Source organism: Lathamus discolor, chromosome 14 (genome assembly GCF_037157495.1).
Source record: "Lathamus discolor isolate bLatDis1 chromosome 14, bLatDis1.hap1, whole genome shotgun sequence".
Lineage (NCBI taxonomy): Eukaryota > Metazoa > Chordata > Aves > Psittaciformes > Psittacidae > Lathamus > Lathamus discolor.
The window spans coordinates 2,019,777-2,043,984 of NC_088897.1; the positions used below are offsets into that span (position 1 = coordinate 2,019,777).

General features: G+C 36.2%; 1 protein-coding gene across 9 annotated transcripts in view; it reads left to right on the top strand.

Annotated features, from left to right (window-relative positions):
- BRIP1 (BRCA1 interacting helicase 1) overlaps positions 1-24,208 on the top strand; it is a 115,660-nt gene that overhangs the window by 65,233 nt on the left and 26,219 nt on the right. For 3 of the 9 annotated variants that reach the window (XM_065694572.1, XM_065694574.1, XM_065694573.1), the window contains 4 exons: positions 1,197-1,418; positions 3,267-3,424; positions 21,297-21,425; positions 22,931-23,090. In XM_065694572.1, coding sequence (XP_065550644.1) covers positions 1,197-1,418; positions 3,267-3,424; positions 21,297-21,425; positions 22,931-22,993 — 572 coding nt within the window. In that variant the 3' untranslated portion in view covers positions 22,994-23,090. Of the gene's footprint in view, positions 1-1,196; positions 1,419-3,266; positions 3,523-21,296; positions 21,426-22,930; positions 23,091-24,208 lie in introns of those variants that run through there. The other 6 variants (XM_065694577.1, XM_065694578.1, XM_065694575.1 and 3 more) reach the window with 5 other exon arrangements.

Sequence of the window (24,208 nt, forward strand, 5' to 3'; positions counted from 1 at the left end):
CATTTGCTTTTGAGTGCTTTGCAAGTACATCTCGAGACCTTGAAAGAAAGCCAGAATTTTTAGGTGGTGTTAGATGATAGGGAGGTTGAGATGAAGTGTGTTTTAGACGCAGAGACCTGTTTCTTGTGCAGTCTTGTGGCAGCCCCTATGCTATGAGACCCTTGAAGGTCCCCTGTCCTTTCTTAGGTCCCTTTTACTGCCCCAAAAGTTCATAAAGTGATAAAACAAGCATGGAACTGATAGGAAAGATATGACAGTAGCCAAAAAGAAAAAAAATGTCCCAAATAACCTTCTCAAGTCATCCTCTTAATGCATAAAGTGAGGGAGGCCAGGCTTGGTAGGCTGGAACTGTGTGGTAGTGGCTCATGACCCCATTGTGTGATGTAGCCGAGCTGGACATCAGGTCAAAGCTAGACCAGAAATTATCTGGATCAGATGAAATCAGACAAAAAGGAAAGGACAAGTTTTCTTTTTCACAAACCAGACCTGAGCCCAAGGGAGTATGGGAGATAGCTTCTGGAGCTATTAAAGTTACATACCAGCTAGCAAAGTCCTTGTTGCCATAGGAGTAAAGGAAGGCCCAGGTGATGGAGGCCACTTGTTGCCTCTCTTGTTTTCACACAGCAACCATAATGTATCTCCTTTAAGACTTTTATAATGTTACCAGTCAACTTACATTCATTTCTTTAACCTTGATATGTAAGTATCATTGTATCTTTGCAATTTGGTATGTAATCTGCAAAATGGAAGCGCTATGAAATTAAATTAAAGCGCTCTTTAATGCCTACAGTTACCAAAGTATCCACTGTCAATGCGAATTTTTATGGTGTTTAAACTGAATTTCAGATGTCAGTTGATCGAGGGAAGTTAAAAAATCAGCCACAATTTGAAGAAAAGAAAAAATAAATTTCTTTATTCAAAGGGGATGCAAGCTCTCTGGTCAATTTGGGTATAATAACAAGGGCAAAATTATCTGCTGAAAAATAAATTTTTTGGGCACGTTAAAAAATTTAAATAAGGCTTTTTTCCAAAGTCCGTTTACTTCCATAGAAGTCTTTTCACTGACTTCAGTGGGTCTTGGATCAGGGCCTAAATTACCATCTTGTAAATGTGGAAAGTTTGCAGTGCATTCAAACAGTACTGTATTCAAAAGCATGTGTATATATAAGTCTTACACCCCACTTTTTAAATTATAGGAATTTTGAGAAAAGCTTGCTGCAGTAATATTGAACTGAAAATAATCTGGAAACTCTTCAGAAATACTAATACAAGAAGTAAAGAATCCATTAATAATTGTATGTGTGAACTAGATGCCAGTTCAGAAGATGATAATACGATGTTGATCATCTCAGATGCTGCAAGCCTTAGTCATCTGAAAGAAACTTTGGCGGTTTATCAGATGCCAGTGAAAAGTGAAGGTAAATCTTACTGATTACTGATAAATGCCACCTAACATTTGTCAAGTCCTTTAGCTTTAACTTTACAACACATTGGTTTCTTTAATTTTCTGCAGAAGCTTTTGATTTTAGTGTTGTGTTTTATCTCTTGATCTGTGAAATCTCCTGTGGAGTGGACCAGTGTGAGTCTCTTGCCCCAGTACTTCTTAATCTCCAAAGTAGCACCATTAACATTTTGCAGATATTTTTAATGGAAAGCCTTTTTAAGCCAAGAGAAATATGTGAGCTTTCAAAAATACTATAACCTGTCTTTCTGTTAATTGTTATATTGAGAATGTTCAAAGCTGTTCTAAAGCTTTGTTATGATTGTTTCCTCATTAGGAAATTTCCTCCTTGTAAGGGACATTGAATACCGTGTTACAAATCACACATTCTACCTGTTTACTTTTCCTGAGTGTAATTGCTGCAAAGACTGTTTTTGTCATAAAGTCTTGGTATTGACTTTTGCCCACCTTTTGATCAATAATTCTGACTTTATTTTTTTGTGTGATCTTCATCTCTTAGCTTCACTACATCTTTGTTGATGAAATATTTTGTATAACAATGCTTTGTTGCCACAGTGTGGCAGTTGAATCTGAATTATTCTCTAACTTCTACACCTTTGCATTGCTCCTACTTAAATTTCTGTAAGTTTGAAGGAAGTCTGATACCCAGCTATTCTTTACTGGATATGAATGAAGTACTCTGGCCATTTGCTTTCTCCTTCAAGGACATCATTCTGTTTCCTAACTTATTGAAAGGAACATTTTGCTTCTTAAAGCAAATTATTTTTTTTTCTTACATGAAAATATCAGATCTTTCAATGATCTGGTATTTTTGTGTCCTCTCTCCAAGGGCTGTGAATGGTTCTGAAAATCCCAGGAGAGCTTTGAAAGGTGAAATGAGCATAGAAGCGATACTACCATGCTGCAGGAGAAGCTTACTGTGCAAGGCACAGCACTTGGCTAGAAAGCAGATAAACAGCAAAACCATGTGGGTCAGTGGGTTTTTTCAGGAGTCTGGAAATACAGAAGTTGGCAAATCGGATATTGACAGTGGTACTTGGCCAAGAAAATACGTACACTTATTTTCTCCTAACTGGGGCATTTGCAGGACTTTTACAGAGCCCTTGCCTTTGGCCTTTTAGGAAGTTGATAGTAAGATTTTTCCTTTGAGATGTTTTCTTGTTCGGCCATCACACTGAGAGGGAGAATTGGTTGATACATAAAAGGAGTGCCACACACAATTACTGTTGACTGGAAGCAAGCAAAACTCCGCTGAAATCTGCTGAGCTCTGAGTGTTTAACACTGAGGATACATACCAGTTTCCATTCCACTCCAAATTTCTCATGTCCTTACACAGTATTCTGATCAGAAAGAAAAAATAAGGATAATGAGAACAGAATCATTTACATTTCTTATAACAAATTACAATCCATGAATTGGAGGCATATACCCTGCAGCCCCAGTGGCTGAAGCAAGACTCTGCAGAAGTAATGTGTTCAATATGAAATGATTCCAGGTGTCAGGACATGAAATGTTTAGCAGCATTCGGGTGGCAGAGACTGGAAGTACAGTACTTACGTTTGTTCATATGTGGGCAATTCTGGTGTTAGGATGGCATAGTTAATAATAGGTGGGCTTTGGCACAAGGACTCTAATTTAGAAGTTGCTAGGTCTGCAACGGTTGGTAAGCGTTCCTTACCATGTTACTTTCTTGGTAAATAAGAACATTATATTTTGAAATGTGAAGTGCAACTTGTGATCTTTTATCTGTTTAAAAATATCTCTTGATGCCTATATAAAGTACTTCTTGTTTCCTTTTGAAAGACTTGAAAGCCAGTTTATCTTTAAATGCTGTTTGGAATGAGAAGGAATATTCTCTGACAAGTTACTTACAGTGCAGGAGCTGTGTCATTCAGTCGATTTCTCCATGTCCTTTGATAGGAGCTGAGGTTATTCATTTCAATAATAAAGTACAGTCTTGGGTAAGTCAAATTAGTTTACTTTGTACATTAAAATGATTAATGAATTAATATTAAAATATTATTTTTTTAAAAGCTAGAATGAAAATTTTATCTATGAATTGTGTATGAGTCATCTAATTTCTACCATAGAGGTTTGAAATTATAGTTAAAGAGCTGAGTTCAGGTCACTTAATATATTTGTAGTTGTTTACCTAATTTGATGCAATCCCTATATTGAAAGGGATAGGAAAGTAGGCAGCAGGTATCCATGTCTTTCATGAAAGGAATAGCAGAACAATACATATTTACACAAATTATATAGTCAGACTTGAACTCTCGGACATGTAGTTTTATATTGTTTCTGGCACTAAAAATATATTAATCAGACCCTGATGGATGAACATGGACAAGGTCTGAAGGAGTCAACAGCAAGAAATTTATTTATAGGTATTCTATTTCCAACAATTTTTGCAAACCAAATTCTTGATTTAACTCTTTGAAAGCTATGTGTATTTTTACTGTACTCTCACTAATTCCTTAGTTTTAGATAAAGACAGAGGGTGAGGCTCCATCCTGAATGAGCTGTGCAGGTAACCTTAGGACACCTATGCCTTTCCTCAATTTTCCCTCATTTGTCCTGTGAATATAAATATAACTGAATTTAATCAGATTTTTGAGACTAAAAATTTTGACAAAAAACTGAGTATGATCCTTAAGTTTTGGACTGTGTCCATCATTATCCACTGTACAAGCTATTTGAAATGCACTATATGGCAGTGTGAAGATGGGACAAAATTTATGAAGCATTACTTGCCATGAAAGTTGGAATTTCAAGCCCTAAGATTTCATGATATTCTAGCATTCATTTTGTATCAAAGATAATGAAATATTGAGTGATTTTTTTACTGGCAGAATATGAAATAATATGATCCTCTTGAGGTATAATGAAATTGTTTGTTTTATCGTCTTAACAGTCTTTTTCTGTACACTTCAAATAAGGGGCTCTGTAACACTGCCAGGAAATCAGCAGCATTGTGTTCAACTTCTTTGTTGCTTCCCATGGCTGGCTGTGCAAACCAAACACTCGTCAGTTTGATTCATACTGCTTGGCTAGGTAGGCAGTTGGAAGGGTGGACTGGCTGTCTTTCATCCCAGGTGCATCAGGCAGAAATGTGTAATCAGCTGGTATTGGGTTTAAAGCGTTGTGATTTTATTAGTGTAAAACAAACAAGTGTTATGTTCTTAGCCTACTTGGAGATTTAACTTCTTCTGTTTCTTTAAGCTAGAAAGACACTGTTAATTGTTTCAGGTTTCCTGAAGAAGTGTCTTCCTTTCCTATTCTTTTCTTATATTCTGTTTCTATTCACTAGGAAGAAATCTCAGTAAACTTCTAGGCCTGGAAGAGCAATGAGGCAACAAGGCCACATCTGGCTTTGGAGAGCAGTTCTGAAAGCTAATGGCTTTCGGTAGAGATACCTAATCTGTTAATGCATGTCTGTTTCAAAGACAGGCTTGGGGAAAAACATATCCCATCACCTTAAATAGACCCTTGAAACAATTGTCAGAACTGGCATCTTTGATTCAGATCTGTTGCAAACTGTGTAACTTATGTCTAGATTAATATGCCAGATGACTTGAATGTAAGAGTTGTGGGGATGAGGAAGGAAGCTACTATTATTTTTTGTGTGTGTGTGAAGATAATGTTACTTAGGAAGGTAAAATGGACTGAGGAGGAATGATGGTAGAGGTAAATACAGCTTTGATTTTATTGCCTCCTTGCTTTAAATCAAATGGCTGTTGTTTTCTTATAGTTGGGAATATATGAATGCAAATGAAGAGATACAGAATGAGTCAAAGGAGTTTTAAAATTATTATTTATTATATGCTATCATATATCAGAGCAAACGTATGCTCATATATAAGTGAAGAAGCTGTGATTAAGTCAGTTTTAGCTCCCAGTTACGTTCTGGAATACAAGATCCTGCTGTTGTTGAGCAATATATTTGTAGAGATAAAATCAGCATTGTAGTTTATAGTGCTACCTACCCTGTATTAAATCATGTACACTGTCATAAGGTATCATATGTCATCTTAAATTACTTTGTGTCGTGTGCTGTCTGTAAATCAAGTACAGTTGGTTCTGAAAGGCAAGGAATTGTTCCTTTAATAGAAATCATATTGCTATAGCAAAGCAAGCCTAAAATAGAATCATTGGATTTAAGGTCTGTAATTTACTTCTAGATTTGGTAATCATTTAAAGAGGTGACACTATTTTCATGACTGAATAGTAAGGTAGGATTAACAAATCACATTTTCTAAATATATTTTAATGTACTTTTTATCAGTTATGCATTTATATGAAAAACTAGGAGGTTTTATTTACTGCTACATTTTTACAAATTCAATTGCATCATAAAATGTGTTGGCCACTGACCTAGAAACCTCCATTAACATATTCAGACTTGGTGAAATCAGTGGCATATAAACTAGTATTATTTTTTTATATTCCTTAAAATACTCTAAATAATTTTATATTCCTGTTTGCAGCCATTTTTGTGAAATGGTAACCACTTCAGAGAAGAGAGTACTTGGCTACTTAGAGAAAATGTTTTGGTACCATAAACGTAGAGGACTGGGGGTGCTTTAAGATCTAGCTTAGCTAATGTAATAAATTGTCTTTCATATGTTAAAAGGTGAATGAAACTGACAATTGAATTTTTAAACTTATTAAGGAGTTGTTGCTAGAACTGATTAGACAGTCAGCTGTTGAGACAGTAGCTTTTATATAACAGGATATTGTTTTGCTCATCATGTTACCACATTTGGCAAACTTTTATCTTAATGCGCCTATCGGGAATACCAGTCTGACCTCAATCTGAGTAAAGCCTTAATAGTCGACGTGAGGGATGCTTGCAGGAGGTGGCACGGTCATTCTCGCAGACTGTATATTTGTTATCGCATGTTAATCAGATTCATCATTCTGTTTAATAAAGATTTCATCTGCCACGCGAATGCATAATCGGCTATGTCTGAGTGACCGTCTTTTGTCTTGAGCAGATTGCTAAAACTGTATTAAGCATCATTAGACAAAAATGACGACCTTATTAATTTGTCCTTTATGTGTTTTCCAGCAGATTGGGCCTCATTATTATGCAAACACAGTACACAGAGCGGCACCAGAAGTAGCTCATTAATGTTTCTTTCCCTTAGTAGGTAACAGATTATTATTGTGAAGTGTGCATGAAATAATTGCTAATTATGTGCCTGAAATTGTACAGTGATTGTCTGTCTAGATTTTTTTGATATGGTCTAAGAGCACTGTAGAAGGCCATCAGGAGTTCCAGGTTAACAGTACCAAAGTAAGGAAACCAGAGGAAGTGAATCACAAACCATGCATTTTATCACACATTTTCCTGCCTGTAAAGAGTAAGTAGGACAGCTATGGATCGCTTTGTAGTTACCTCTCACTACACTTATTGTGAAAGAAATGACTCTCAGATGGCAATAATTTAATAGGTATGTCCATTAAGGAATAGATGCAGGCAAGTTTGAACTGGGGGTTTCTAGTAAAAATCCTGTAGATTCTGAAATGGTGATTCTTGAGTTAATGTGGGTTCCTTATTTAAACATCACTAAAATCTCACATATTTGCAAATACTGTTCTTTCTACCATGTGTTTTCCCAGCCACATTTGCGTTTCTTACAAGCTCTATATTCAGTATAATTCTCCTTAAGATTTGTAAGCATGATAGAAATTACATGTTAAGATTTGGCATTCATCTGTAGCTTGACAACTTTGTGCTAAGGGTGTAATTGGTTTAAGCTGGTAGCGCTTCATACTTATCCGTGGCGCATCTTCTGTAATCTGTCTGCCACTGTGGCTGATAAGACTTGGCCACAACTGAAGTTTTTGCAGTGCTAGAAATAAAATCCTGATCCATTAAGGGTTTGCATGGATTTAGCTTTATAATCTGGTTTAGAAATTGTGAGTGGTCAGATCTTGGATACAAGCTGTGCTGTCAAAAAGATGCCGTGAAAACCATTACATCAGCTTAATTTTTCTTAACGTTACTTTTGTTGACAGTACAGCCTAAATGTGATACAGCGACTATTTCTCAAGAAAAGTATTTGTGAGTGGCAATTGTTTATTATATATTAGCATTGAAACAGGTATCTTTGAGAATTACGAGGAGAATAACATTCATATAAGGTCCCCTCCAACCCAAACTATTCTATGATTCTAGCTGACATTACTTACATCCGGTAATTTTAGAGTCTAACTGCATTTGGTTGGTGTTAAATAGTCGCTTATGTCAGCTAATACCATCATTTAAATATGGTGGTGGCTTCATCAAACGCAAATTCAAATATATGCTAGCTGTAAAATATTCTTTAAACATTTCACATGTAATAGATCATTACTTGAGTATATGTGAAGGACAGACATATCTTACACTTCTGAAAAATCAATGTGAAATTGTCTCTGCAGAGACCAAATTCCTTTTCCTGCACTGTTAGCTGCTAGGCAAATGGATATTTGCTTGCTAAAACACTTGACTGATAAAAATACAAAATAGTTGATTAGGCTTTGAAGAAATAATTACTTATTTTATTTTACTTGGATTATTTAAAGTGACAGGGAATATATAGCTCTGAACAGGCACAGGGATACTGTTAGTTACAGAGGTTCTGCAACCATGATTGTCACCATTTGTAATAAATGCTTTCTAAACTTGTAGTTGTGATATTGCATACACTGATAAGTATGTTTAAATACAGTACAAGTGCCTTTAAAGACACTCCTTTCTGTAAAAGCATGCATACAACTTGCAGCTAATTGTTAAATCAAGCTGAAAAGGGTTTGTATCTGCAATAGTTTGACCCTGCACTTCCCCGCACTTTTGCTTCACAAACTGTACTTTTCAGTTCCTATGAAATGACATTCTCTGCTCTGCACTTTTTCTCTCCCAGCTACCTTGAGGTTGATGATCTGTTTAGTTGCCAATTTTAATCAATTACCACAGTTAGATCTGATCTGTTACTTTCAGTGGGTGATTTTATTTCATAAGGAAAACTAGACCTCCACCACACCAGTTCTTGAGCACTTGCATGAGGCTTGTTGAGTATTTCCATAAATATTGTGCTGACACGCCAGGGGATATTGGAACTTACCTGAGTTTAAATGGATTAAATGATTTCAGAGAATCCCTATGCACACTGTCAGAAGGGAAGAGCTATAAATGACCTTGGAAAAGGTCTTTTGTGTTGCTTCTTTCTGCTGGTGCCAGAATCAATTGTCTCCCAGGAATTAATCTGTCTGAATTGCTTTACTTGTGCTTGACACTGAATGTGATTATTTGCACTTGGCCAAAATGCATTCATTCCTTCTCTCTCAGCGAGGGGAAGGAGATCCTCACTGTGGTCATGGCTGTTTTCCGCTGACACTGCTGTTTGAATTGTGTGGAATGCATTGAAAATACTTGGAGGCCACAGCTACCTTTCTCATAAAAAGAATGTTTGGATGCTCTTTGTCAATATTGTTGTTTGCTGAAGATGCAGCCTTATTAAAGAAGAAAAAATGGGTTTATAACTCTGGGAGGAAGGTAGATGATGTTTCAGCAAATGCCTCTATGTTCCATTGCAAAGTCTCCCATGTATTTATCGTCATAACCCTGTTTACAGTATTCTTTGATAAGGCTGAAAGCTCTGGGTATGTGACTGGATTTACCATTCTTTAGTTCATTCCTTGAGAGCTATACTTAAGTGAAACTCAATCCTGTTAAGTGAGAAATACCTGGCAACCTCTGAAAGCCATCTTGCAGTTGCTAGCACTTGAGTAACTACTAACTAGTTAAGGAGTATATTTCCCCATAAACCCAGTACAGGGAGGGATGCAGAAACTGGCCTGAAAAGCACAGGAATGAGGCCAACTCTTAGATCATAAAACTCATTCTTTCTCTGGATATTCTCATGATGTAATTTATAGTCTTTACCCAGTTTTATTTTTAAATTCCAAAGTACTGTTTCTTCTCTTTCTACAGTTTAATTCTCATTAATCATAAATGTCTTCATGCAAGATATTGTTAGGAGGGTAAATAAGAAGATACGATCTGGAGAGGTTTTGGTAGGTTGATGACAGCTACATTTCTGTCTCCTCTGATAGAGCTTGCTGAGTGTCAGAAGATGTTAGACACGGGTGAGAAAGCTGGTCAGCAGAGGCGCAATCCAGACAACAGCAGGAGAGATTGGAGGGAAGCCAGTAAATGCACTATGTTATCTTTCTCACCTAGAAGTATAGCTTTCCTTTGTTGTTGAGGTCAGGGACAATTGTGTAGGTTCCCTTAAGTGTTGTAGGATGATTTCATAGCACCTGATATGATGTGTTTTTACCAGGAAGATCTCTTAGTTGAGGATGGTTTTTTATCATTGATGATGGCAGAGATTATTTCCATTTAAATGTAGCACTAGATCCATAACCTTGTGCCTCTGTGGCTTGAGGACTGTGGTGTTAAAATGGACTGGTCTGGGCACAAGCCTGATGGGGGTGCATGAAAGCATCTCTGTTTATGGGGGCTGCTCACAAAGTGGTCTTCTGAGAAAAACTGCACACAGGAAGGAAAGAATGTTTAAAATATATATAGCTACTTTAAATATTTTTTAGCAAGATATTTAAAAATACAGGAAACAGAAACTCACCCAACATATATTACATTTCCGTGAAGTGCTGAGACAGTCACCAGCACTGTGATTTATTGTCTGTCTGGCACTCATAATCAAGTGATCTTTCATCAACCAAGGCCAATGCTCACTGAAGTTGTGAGTGACAAATGCAACAATTTTGTTTGCTTCCTTTGCAGTAGTGCTGTATTGATGCAAAAATAGAATAAGGTTTTGTGTATGAAACCTCAGGTCATCTCTGCAGGCTAAGCTGGCTTTGAAGGAAAGCCTGAGTTGGGAAGTTTCTGTCCTTCCACTACTCCTAGGTCCTAATCTCTGCCTTGGTCTGTTCCTCTGCTGCGATAAGGCAACTCTTTAAGAAGCTGCATTGCAGAATGCATCTCTGGAATGGTTTGGATTAAGAATATTGCCATTTCTGTGGGATTATTTTAAAACTGGATCGTTTCAGGCATTTGATTTGTGGTACAATTTCACAAATGGTTTTTATCACAAAAGTGAGATCTGGGACATGAAGAAAGCAGAAAGTGAGTGTGCTGAGAGCTGGAGCTTGAAAGTTATGGAAAATGTACAGTAGCAGCTGCTGAAATTACAGATTCAACATTCTGATTGTTTTATATTCTAATGAGCAGCCCTTGCTGCAAGCTAGTATTTTTATACTGATTATGTCGGCCACATAGTGCAGCTGCCACTGACTCCTCAATCAGCAGTAACAAAACCCCTCTTTGTTATCAGTATGGGAAATATCTTGGCCATTGTGGGTGTGAATTCAAAACAGAATAGCAATCATGCACATGCAAAATTAAAAGCTCCACGATTCATTGCCAGGAGTCTAAATGTTGTATATAAATTACTATATTCAAGTCTTTTTTAAATTTGTACTTTACTTTGTTGCATAATTAAAATATAGATGAAGTTAAAGCATCTGAATGCCACAGAACTTTTATTCATTAGATGCATCTAAACTTCTCGTCATTCCTTTTGTATACCGAACTCACCCTTCTTGTAAATTTCTGTTCTATTATAAAATGCTAACCTTCAGTCAAGGTAAGCGCATTTGTAATTTAACTTTTCCTTTATTCTTAAAGAGAGTGCACTTTCAAGTAGTTTGACACTTAAGTTTACTAAGTGATAGCCATTTTTCACACTTTAAGAGCCAAGTGGTTGTAGTAGAATGAAAGAAGGAATTAGATTTGTTGCAGATGTTTTCTAAGTCAGCTACCCCTGGGTTCTGTGAGCCATTCCACCTTTCTAGGAAAGCAGAATAAAATGGACCTATATAATGTGAATATTGTACTATAGGTTTACCTAATTAAACTCCATGGTGTGTATCAGACCAGGCAGACTGTGGTATGAAGTGGACAGGGATATTCTCTGTGGTAGTTATGTCTGGCTAGTTCGCTGTAGGAATTCTAGTTTGGGAACTTTTCTAGTTCTTAAATTGCAACCATACAGCACTAATATAAGGTAGGGGGGTGGAAAGACAGACAATTACGATCATTCTTCCATATGTAATTTGTGTATGGTATTGGTTATTTTTATTGTTTAAGTTCATAGTTTCTTCATATTGATGGAATACAAACATTTGGCCAAATTCTTTGCCTGAAGTAAGTGGAGCCAAGGACAAATTTGGATTTCTCCTTTCTGAAAGGCTTGAAATAATAATAATAATTAAAAAAAAAAAAAAAGGCTAAGATTTTAAAGACTTTTATAGTGTTTATAGATGGATCTGTGGCTGTACAAAGGTTTAACCATGTCTTTCTTCAGGGAGGAACAGGCTATCAGATAAAACAATACCTCAGCACATTTGAATTCACGTAAATCGTACGTGACTCCAGACATGTTTGAGCTGTCTTTCCTATGGCTTCCTAGTACAGAGATGGAAAAAACTTCTCAAAACTTTTAGCTGGCGTTCATTAGGTGCTTTGAAATGGACAGATTAAAGTTTATGTAGAAGCATGAGTTATTATTGCTTAATGGACTTGTGTCAGTTTTGTACCATTTCCATGCTACCACAGCTTACTTTTAAATTGTTAATTTAAATATTTTAATAATGTAAAAATAATGAGTGTTTTCATTCTAATTGATAAAGAATCATTAAAATCTATGTAGGATCTCATTTATGTTGGTATTTTTTTTCTTAATGCAGTGTATAAAATGGTTATTTTAGCTTTAGGTTAAAGTGAAGAATTATTCTTGGGCAGTTTTGATATCTAAGTTTTGTATTTTATAAACCTCAGCTGCAGTTCACACTTGTGGAAACTGTAAGTGTCCTTTTATTTTTAACAGCAGCCTAGGGTATGGTTGAAAGAGGCATATTTCCATTTTGGCTTTTGTTTGAGCAGCTTCCAAAACATCAGTCTACTTTTTTTTCTGGAAAATTTGCCAAGTCTAGCTCAGATCAAGTTTCTTTGTTAGATTTGTTCTTCTAAGCATCTGGATCAGAAACCATATCCCATACTATGCAGTAATGAAACATTTGGAAATCATCTGAGAAATCGTAGTAAAGGCATGATAGTACTGTACATTCTTTTTAAAAGTAAGAAATCTGTAGCTTACAGAGTCGTTTGGAGGGGTTTCTTCGAGTGAATGTTATTTTGTTTGAACCACCCTACCGTGAGATTACACCTCATTCTTCTGGGAAAAAAGCAGGCGTTATTATCTCTTAAACTGTTGTCATCCCTCTTACCACTGTAAACTACGGTTTTGCTTCATGCATATAAATATTCCACGCCAATTTTTAACATTCTGGGATATTTCTGCATGAGGGAAATATTTATAAATAAAGGTTATTTTTAATGTAACTCATAAAGCCAATCTTAGGCAAACTGGTGAATGATTTGGTTTAGTTTTTCTCATGTATTGCACTACTTACGCTTTTCAAAAGAAGAATCAATGCGGTACATGTAAGTTCATCAATGGAGCTAAACCCCCTCATTTACTAGTTTAAAATAAATCATTAGAATTTATAGTAATAGAGAAAATGTTTTTCTCGTGTCATAAACTTGACGGCCATTGTGTAAAGTCACATCTGCACATGCTATATAGTTTCAGTATAAATTGTGTTGAAGAATACAGTTTGAAGAGAAACAGATCTAAATTCTAGTGGTAAAGAATTAGCATGCCCTCTTAATTAGCTGTAAGACTACTAAATTGAAGAAATGTTTGTCCATTAAATGCAGTCCTCCTTGTAAAAAAATCCTCAGGAAGGATGGGGAAAAGAAGAGAAGGCACTTGGGGAATTTGGAAAGGAATATGTATGTTCTGCATTACTTTTAAAGCAAATATATTTATACTCTGAAAAGAATTAGTGCTGTAGCCAAAACACTCGTTACATTCCTCTGCAGTGCGCTGTCCACATGACTGACTGTGATTAAGAGGTAAGCTTTATTTTGGGATTTTTGGTAAATGCAGATGTCTGAATGTTAATTATAATGAGTCGTTCTTTAATTAATTTATTTCCCAACTATTTTGTTGCTTTGAAAGTCATGCAAAGCAACAAGAGAACCACCATGAATGGAACCAGACTGTTTCCTTTTTTACAGCTAGATTTCAACTATCAGCTGATAAAACAGACCCCAAATCCAAACCACTTGTTGCTTTGGATTTTATTCTGAATGTCACCTTCAGGGAATGAATCTGAGCCAATTTTCTCTTCAAGAGAGTGGAATTTTTACTTCCTTTCTCTTTTAGGCTCGTCTTATCTACCGCCACTTTGTTATATGGTATCTCTTGTAAAATGTATTCCTCTGCAGTATGTATTTCAGCATTTATATTAGAAACATTTAGCCTGTCTAGAGTGACATTAATGTGGTGGGTAATCAAAGGAGACAAGTCAATAATACAAATTTGTCCTTCATCTCAAAGTTGATTCAGCAGCATTCAGGAAAATCATGCTTGTTTGACAAGAGTGTTAGATACTCTTGCAAAGCAATTTACACAAATATTTAATCTCTCTGAGTGTGAATAATCACTTTCTTCAATGGGGCACGCATCAGGCTCAGGGCTTCCTGGAGTCATTGGTTTACCTGGCACTGGGGATAGTGTGTGCAGCAAGTTCTTGTTTCTCCAGTTTCCAAATACTGTGCTGGGTTTGGTTTGATTTTAAAGGCAGTTTTCTTGCACCCTTCTGTGTCATCCAAGATGATTTTTTTCCTCCCCTGATGTTGGGCCTGTTTGCCCAATTGTGAATGTCCTTGTAATGATGGAGAAAGCATGAATGGTTGTACCACACAGAACAAGCAGGAAAAAGCAGATGGCTGCTCTGTTAATGGGGCTTCTCCACTTGATCTCACAGGGAGAGAGACCTTTTCATTGTCAGAATTTCTCAAAGCTCATTGATTTTTCATTTATTTGCTTTTGAATCACTGCTGTGCTGTTATCAGTAGATGCTGAACCTTTCACTGGGCTGCACATTTCACTACTTTCGTGATACTTGCTCTTTTAGGATTCCTGGACAGAACTTTCCTTTCCCCTTTGCATTAGGAGCACTCATTAGATTCTGAATAAACCAGGCACAGTCATTCTTTTTTGTGGTTGTTTAAAATAATCTAAATACAGTATATTTTTTACAGTTTTTGCTTAGTACTTCAAAATATTAAAATAAAGATTTAGCAGAACAATTTTGCTTTCTGGTTCAGCAGCTCTGGGTTCTTTTTATATAGCAGATTTTCCCCCAAAGTTCTGTTTAAAGTGCATTTCTTTAAATAAAACAAAGCCCACAAAAGAGATTCTGGATGAAAGTTTAGCCATGTTGTACAGCATTATTCAAGTTCTTCATCCTCTTCTGAAGGAAACTGGGACGGAATGCCTCAAGATCAAGGTTGCAGAACTGAACAAAGTTTTCCAAAGCTCTGTGCTTAAGCAGGAACAGCTGCAGTCTTGTATTGCTGCTTTTTTAATTAATCAAACCCACTTCCTCCACTGTGTACTTCCTTATGGTCTGGAGCTGGAAAATATGAAAACAGGAATTTAATGCAGATTCATGTTTACTTACTTTTGCATTTGCTTTTATAGAACAAATTAATATAGCTAGAGTGTTATTTTTCTCTTCTCTATTTATCATCTTATTACTAGTATTTTTATAATAGACTGAATCACAGTCCTTCAGAGCTTAATTTTCTGCAGTTCTATCCATGCCAGCTGTCTCTTGGGCAGCAGTGGAGCTCTTGAGTGCAGGAGTTGTAGAGCCATTCCTCAGCTTTATAGCACATATTTTACTATATTAACACAGTCTGTCCCTATTACAGGAGGGTTCTCAACCAGTTGTTTGGTATGATTAGAGATGATTGCTAGTCATTAAAGATTCTATTGATTTTCTTTTTGGCAAAAGTTAAGAATGTCAGCTTATATAGCTCATTTGTCATCACTGAACTGGGGGTTGGATCTTTCTTCATTACTGTGTTTTCCAGTAGCGTGACTGAACTCCATTGGGTTTATATTGTCATAGCTTAATCTTAGAACTCTGTAAAAGAATTGTTTTGTAAAGGAGGGGGAAGCAGCGTTCATAGCTGCATCTGCAAAAGAACATGAATTTCAGTCATTTTGATGCTTCATGGCATACTAAAGAAAAAAGTTGAAATGTTAGCATTCAAAAGCTGCTTCCTTCCCGTTTGTGTTCCATATTAAGCCATAGGTACCATACTAGACCACTGAAAAGTTAACTTACAAAAAATGTAACCCAGGTCTACTTCTACTACTTTTCATAACCATTACTGTTGATTTGGGTTTTTTTTTAATTACTAAGTTTGTGGATAGATTAAGTGACATACATAGATAATACTAAAAACTTTGTGAGTAAAGTGCTTAACATTAACTTAAATCAATACACACCTTTGTCCGCTGGTGTGCATTCGAATCTGGACTCCTGGCCTCCACTGCAAAGTCCTGCTCATGCCAGTAAGTATGTTTTTGGAGCAGATAGACTATGGTCATGTCTGTTTATTTGAGAGTTGGAAAAGTGCTGGAGGAATAATATGGTTGTCAGTAAGGATGAGGGGTGGCTGGAAAAACAGAAAACAGCTGTAAAAAAAAAAAAAAAACACCTGTGTTTAAAACGTATCTTGGATGGAGTAGAAGTTTGCCTGAAAGACAAGCTTGAAATGTAAAAATACTACCACTCGTGATGATAACAAAGGCTTATGTGCAAGTAGCACACGTTGCGCTCTTCGAAGAGCTGCCTGTTTCCTTTTAAACATCCAGGGTAATGTGTCACTTTCATTCTGGTGATAATGTTATGGAGACAAAATGCACAGATTTTCTTCTTGGGGATAAGTAAGGTGGGGGGATGGTTCCCAATTTAATTCCTAGAAAATTGCGAGCATCTATGAACATCAGCTTTCTTTGATTAAATTAAATTTCTAGTGCTTGGGATTGTACAGTAAAGATAAGAAGCAATAAAAATATATTTTAAAACCCCAAAAAACAAAGATAGATAATTTGTTCTCATAGATTTTATGTAATTTTTGGGTTTCAGAGGCTGAAGTTGTGACTATAGACCACGTCACTGTATGAGATGATATATGCATAACTGGTCCATTTTGCCTATGAAATTTCCATATTACTCAATTCTTTATTGAATGTGAAGTCAGCCATGTCATACCAACTCTACACAATAAATTTTCAGGGCCTGGAACAATGGAAGAAACTTTGTTGATCCCCTGTTTAAAAGAGTAACTGAACAAAAAGCTGTGGAAGTGTGGGACAAAGCAGTTGTTTGAATTGGAATTCCCAGGAAGAAGTAATAAATCCTTTAACTAATGGGAAGGTTTGGGTGATAGGCAAATGTGCTGTAGCTGGTGTTTCAAGAGCCACGGATCTGGGACCCAGACAGGAACCAAAACAGGAGTCAGGGATCTGGAAGTCTAAGTCAGAAATTGATATATAAATCAGAGGGCAGGAGTGCTGCTTGGAGCCACAGCTGCTGCCTTATATTGCTGACCAAAGGCTGCCTTAAACAGAGTTATTAATCCAGTCATATAGGGTGGACGTACTTGCAGTTGCCATTACTCACCTGAAGGGCTGATTTGTCCAGCTATTGCTAATAGAGATGGCTGGAGAACTTATCTTTGAGCCTATTAGATTTAGCAGTGGGATAGTATTCTGATAAAAGAGAAAAATAATTATCTTAGAAGGAGAGGTTGAAAAAGATTGAGAGAATCTTTGTAATTCAGGCAGTAAATATGAGCAGGATGTGAGAAGTTTGGACAACTTCGAGAAATTTGATTGAAGCTTAGAAAATTCTCAAAATTATGAGATGCTGATCGATGTTTATTGTGGGATTTTACTGTTTTAAAACCATGTAAGCCCATTGTGTCCACTTTTTCTGTTATACATGTAAAGAGATGACTTGAAGTCTCGAATTCCTGGGGCTGTAGGGAAGGACTGTTTCCATCAGCAGAAACTGTGAGGTTTATCACTAGGCCAGGGACTGTGAACTCCAGACTGTGAACTCCGGTTTTATAACCCTATCCTGAAGAAATACGCCAGAGAGTCACTACTGGGTTCTTCTCAGGTCAAAGGAAGCAGAAGATTATATATATCTAATATGGAAGAACAGCCTGTGCTGGAGGGGAGCCTTCTACTTACAGCAACACTGGGGACATGTCCAGCTCATTATTATGGGTGGGTGTTTGCAGAACTTGGCTGTTGTGCTAGAAGCAGCTTCATTTTGTGACACAGTTTGAAGTGCTATCTGAATGGAAGTTGAAGTGGTTTAGCCAAAACTAATGTGTTTGTAGTTTTATTCTGGAGGTGGAGCCAGGAAAAGTATGTAGCAATGTGTCACTCATTACAATCAATTGTAATTGAAATGTGCATCTGGTGGAGCGTGCAGAATACTAAGCATGAAAGACCAAACTTAGCCATATGTTCAGCACAGTAATGTTTTAGACTTTAGTTTGCATCTGATTTTTGTGTCAGGTTGTTTTCTATTTATATCTTTGCTTTCATTGCTTTGGAAAAAAAGTGTGGAAGACAAATCAAATAAGATTTACCAATAGTAGATAGTGGAAATAATAAGTAAGTGTGGTGATATAAAGCCGGTACAAGAACATGCTGGCTTCCCATTCTTTTTACTTTGTCTAACAGTGAATCTACAGAGCTATATACATTTAAATTAAAGGTGCTGATGATGATTCTGGTCACATTTTATAGTAGGGACAGTTATTGTAAACTCAGTACAATTTGCTGAAATATTCTTTAGGAGCTTCTTCATAAGGTACAAGGGTGTGTGTGTGTCAAGTGGAATCAGTATCACAGCAAAAGAATCATGGGGAGGCCTGTGTAGTTTTTTGAGTTTATAGTATAAAAATTCTTTAATGTGCAAAAGGTAACTGAGGTAGAAAAGGTTTTACATAAGTGTAATATGTTTGCAAGCAAATTATAAATTGCTGCTTATCTTGTCCCAGGTTATATTAAAAGCCCTATTCTAGAATCTAGTGATAGGAATTTGTGGGAATCTCTGTTTCCATACTAATATTTTTTAGGTACAAGAGAGGAAATATGCCCGATGATATTAATTTGCTGTTAACTAATAAAGTACAACATCAGTAACTGGCAGTTAATCTATCAAGTCATGCCATGACATCTTACTTGTTGTTTTAATATGTTATAAGCATGAAATGTGTTTTTCAGGTATGTTTTACATTTGCACCAGGTAATGGAAAGTACAATATATTACGTGCTTGTGCCCCAGAGGAAACTTTTAAACAAAAATAATTGAATGCAATAAATCTTCCCTTGCGTTCTTTCTGGTATGCCTTCTGCATTGTATCTTTGAGTTCATACTTATAGAAAGCCTTGTTGGTAGTGACAGGATAACAGTGCTGATGCAAAGGACAACTGCCCTTGCCCACAATATGTTTTCTTTACGTGACAAGATTGGCTTAGTTTTCTCTCTCTTTTTATTCTTCATTTCTTCAGTAAGTGGCTTCTTTTTTTCTGAGATTTGGAGTCTTATTACAGATTGCTGTTACTATTGGTAATAAGACTATAGTTTTTCAAATAATTAGGAACATCCACAAGCTAATAAATCTGTCCTGAAATGTTCATTTGGGTGTGTACGTTGTATAAGTTTGTGTTTAGCCGTGTCTCTGCATGATGATTTATCAGGTGTTTATTTTCAAATGTTTTCATCATACACAGTGGTGAGATGATTTGATGCACAGTAGGTTTAATAACTTCAATGCTTAGATTATTATTCCTGTTAGGTGTATGGTTTCTTTACCCCCTTATCAGACTCTAATCTTAAAGACTGCCTTGTCCTGTGAGTATGCAACTCATTTTAGTTGGGGCCTAGCAAGTATAAGAATTTCATAAGTCACCTTTTACAGCATCTGATATACCACTTGGTTAGTTGCTTCAGGAGATATAGAGGTACATAGTAGGTCATGTAATGAATATCAACTTGACTATAGTAATTATTGCCCTCTTTTTAGTTGAATATACCACTTCATCATTCAGTGGTGGCTGCTTTTTAAAGCAGCATAGCTGTGCTTAACAGTGGTAATACATTGTACTGTAAGTTTCTAAGAATATACAAATGGAAGAGTTTTAGAAAAAAGGAATGGCATGGATTATAAGTAATCCAGTAAAAATAAATGTAGCCCAGGCTTGCAGTCCTGGTTCATCCAGCTACTTTCCCCACCCAGGTGTTTGTTTAGCAGGAAGTCATCTTGAGACATGTTGAGAGAGGAATTTCACTCAAAGCTGGTTGGACAAGTCCAGTGTCATGTAGTTTCAATGCCAGAAGCAGTCATGCTTTGTTATAAACTATTTCCTTTAAATGCTTTGAATCACAGCTTGAGACAAATAACAGTCTCTCAGCACAATGAATGCTGTATTGGGCTATAATATAAATATTAAAGACACTTATATTTGGGTTTGTCATTTCCTCGGTGATTTTATCTTTTATAGAACTACAGACATTACAAAAAAATTCAATTATTCTGATTTTGATGATAGTATAGAAATAAAAACCTTAAAGTTGATCTCAAAGTGTCACTGCCGAATTAAACCTCTTTCAGAATCTTCTTCTTTGTAGAAGTCTATTAAAAAATTAGAATCTTAGCTTAAGTCCTACCTAGCCTAGAATGCAAAATATTACCAGCAGACTAAAACATAGTAGCTGAAAACAATTGCAAACAGATGGGATTTTCTATTCTGATTGGCCATATGTTGCCATAGTAAAAAAAATGAAAAATCCAGTCAAAACATAACTCATTTGAAGGAAATGACCCTGATAGTTCTTGACGACTATATGGAATTTTTTAGAGCTAACACATAGAATCTATCAAATATTCTGGAAGAATGGCAGGTATTTGTAAAGTAAGGAGTAGAGTGTTTAGGTAGTTCAGAGGAAAAATACAGCTTTGGGGGGAAAAAAGCCCCAAACCCAACACACCACCATCACCACCAAAAGCTCTGCCGTCTACACAGGTGTAAACAAAAAGTACAGAACTGGCGCAGGTTTAAGATGAATCACGCAAAGCCATTCTCCTGGGCATTGCTTCATGGAAATGAATAATAACTCTAAGTGCCTGAACAATGTAAATCACACTTGCACTTGGAAAACCTCTTAAAATACAAATGTGCTTTATTGCTAATAGACTAGGAAGTTTATGACTTTAAAATGTTCAGTTTTATGTGACTTATTTTAAGAATAACTCATATTCACTTACTTTTTAGACCTTAAATTCCCGTATACATATCCCTTTGATTATTTATAATAGTTAAAGAGCTAAAAGGTATTGTTGCTATATAGAAATAGATATTAAACATTTATAATGGTATGCAGACATATGATGCTGCCGTGTACCGTAAGTGTTTGTTGGGTTTGTTTTATCTTTTACTTATAGGATGTATAAATCCATTAATAGAGAGAGAACTTGTCTGATTTGCCTATCTGGATAGCAAACCCTTGAAAGCTCATTTTGTGTTGTCTGGCCAAAACCTAGCGTGATGGTGCTTCACCCTCAATTAGACTCTTTTGGGAATTTGCAACTGCAAAAAAGAATAAAACAGTATTCATAGTAGTGATTTATCTGATTACTACAATACATATATTTACAAATCTGTACTATACATACATGTACAAAACGTATAGATACACAATGTTCTTATATTTAATATCCTGCCTTATCTCTCTGTCATCTTTAAGGCTGGTATATGGTACTACAGATGGTTTTTAATGATGTTGCACATTTTAAACTTGTCCTAGGACAAAATCCATACCTTGGCAAATCCATTTAGCCTAGAGTTTAAACACTCTTCACAGCATTTGAAAACCGATTGTACCTTGGGGACTACCTCAATGGAGTTTGTATGGATTAGTACCAGAACATGCAAAGTAAGTTGACAGTAAAACTTTCACTTGTGTTTGACTGAGCTCATGTAAATATGATACTGATGAAGTGTGACTAAATCCCTGGTTAAAACTTAAACTGCTTTTGAATATGAGTTTAAGATTATTATATTGTGTCATTATGCATGCAGAAAGTAATTGAGTATTTTTCCCAGTGGACGTTTATATACATATACAGGGGATTGTGTTTAGTTGAAATTCTATTGAAAATATGTTAAAGTAACATATTTTTAATATTGAATTGAATAGTAATTGAAGGTATTAATGAAACTTAACAAACTTCATATTTCAGTTTATCATTCTATTCTTAACTTGCCCTATTTTGCCTCCTTGATATAACTGTTAGTTGTCTGAAAATACCCATATATATATTCATTTTGATTATGGCATTTTCAAGAAGATTTCTTATTTTAGCAGCTTTGAAAATCCCAGTTTAAAGCTGGTTCTGCAGGTTTAATTGAGCATAATATTTCCTTTTTCCATATCAAAGCCTTCTGGTTTAGAGCAGGCTTTGTAAATATTGTATTTTCACTGCTGTCTTAAAAAAGAAAAAACAAAGTAAGAAAAGTGACTCTCCCAAATTATCTAATTTGAGTAAAACTCAAATAAATTAATTGTATTGGAATAAATAGTTTATGCCAAATTATAGCCCATAGTAATTTGAAACAAACTTCAGCTAGGAGAAGTAAATGCCATTGTTTCTGTAACTAGGTTTTTAAATCTTATGTCTGTCTAGTTTCCTGGACTATATTGGTCTCTGCATGAGTGGTAAATCTCTGAGGAGCCTATTTAGAAACTTCTAAAAGAAGACTAAGACAAAATTCTAGTGGTATACCTAGCTTTAAAATGAAAAAAGCGCTGTGATTGACTAGCATTGCATAAAACTTCTTTAGACATGTTTAGAATTTGCATGGCATGCACTGTCTCTTGTTTAGGTATTACAGTGTTTACAAACTTTATAGTCTGATGAATGAGCAAGTGATTGGAGTGGTTTGAAATAAAAGTATTGTTTGCACAATGCACAGAAGCTAAAATCTGAAAAAGAATCAGTCAGTCACAGAAATCGTTGAAGGATGTAACTAGACAGACATTCTAGTTTGGCCCCTTATACAGAGACAAGATCAAATATAATTAGACCATGTTTGTCATCTTAAAAATCTTCACTGAAAGAGATTCCGTAGGCTTCTTGGATAGCCTGCTACAGGGTTGCCCTACCTTTAGAGCTAGAGAGGCTTCTTGTATGCAGCCTTAATCTTTGCTGCAAATTAAGCTCGTTTCTTCTTGTGTATCCAGCAGCAGAAGCAAAGAACAGTTCTTCAATGAGAGGGAATAAAACACATGTTGAAAGGTTTGGGAGGAGTCAACTTTTGTAACAATGTGAAGTTAAATTTAGTACAAATGTTCAGAAGAAGAGCATCTAATAGCTGTTGAAAGACAAGTGAGGGTAGCCCTTTACTGTTATTAACCTCTTTTCTCTGGAACTGTCATAGGGAGAAATAACTGTGCCCTCCTGCATGAGCTTCTGTGTCCAGAACGCACCTGTGTGTGACTGACTGTAGCCTGGCCGAGTCAAACAGAAGCCATAGTTGGCTGGAGGCCCATTCTGGTTACAGCAAGTGGTGGACCTGGATGTAGGCTTGTGCCTTTCAGGTTTGATTTTTGTTTTTTCCTCTCACATTTTTGCCTGTAATTACTTTTCAATAAAAATCTGATTCAGATCCTGTTGGAATCCATTGAAAGACTGATGTAAAAGGCCTTTAGATTGGGCCCTTAAGCAAATCAAAAGGAAACTGTCTCTCTGTGAAGGAACGTATTTGTTATGAATGCTCTTAGTAAGTTCTTAGAATAATACTGCATTTTGCAATAGTGATTCAGTGTTACACATTTAGTGGTATCTCATCTTAGTATTTGAACTTTAAAGAGAACAAATAAAAATGATTGACTGCTATGGATCCAAACGGGATTTTTATCACTGCTGCCTTTCTTCCAAAGTGATCACTGCAAACTTGATTACAATTTGATTACTTTGCTTGTAAACAATAAGAAAAAAGGGTTTCGAAAAGAAAAAAAAAAAAAAAGATGAGCTCAGCAATGAATGAGAAGTGTTTGATGTATATGAAAGACCGTGATACATTTCATGCATTGCCGAATTGAATTGTGAGGCTCCCTGAAGCAGGTTATAACATGTGCCTTGTGCGTAAATGGATTTCAAAAGCAATTAGAAATACTCATGGAAGAAAGCTCTGCAACAAGAATTGATTTAATTACTTCAAGAACTGGAAACAAGATGTTAATAGAGAGAAAACACACTACCAGCTCTGGAAACCCGTGAACTGGAACCTGGGCTATGGGTCATTATAATTCTCCTGAGTTTTTTAGTCTTCCTGGTCTCTTAGGCCATTCTTAGAAGAATGCTCCTGTGCATTCAGATGGATGTTTAGTGGGGCCCAGAACAGCTTTATTCAGATTGGTAGAGACCTTTGGGGATCAGTAGTCCGGTCTCCTGCTCAAAGAAGGATGTAATTCAGACCAGATGCCTTGGGAATTTGTCCAGTCTCAAAAACTTGAGAGTAAAGGTGGAGATTTCCCTGCTTATCTTGGCCCCCGTTGCACAGCTCAGTTATCCTCTCAGTGATTTGTTTTTGTTTCCTTATATCCAGTCAGAACTTCCCCTGTTTTAATTTATGACCACAGTCTGTTGTCCCACACTACCCATCAGTAAGGAGCTTGGTTGCTTCTTCTTTGTAACCTTCTTGTAGGTACTGACA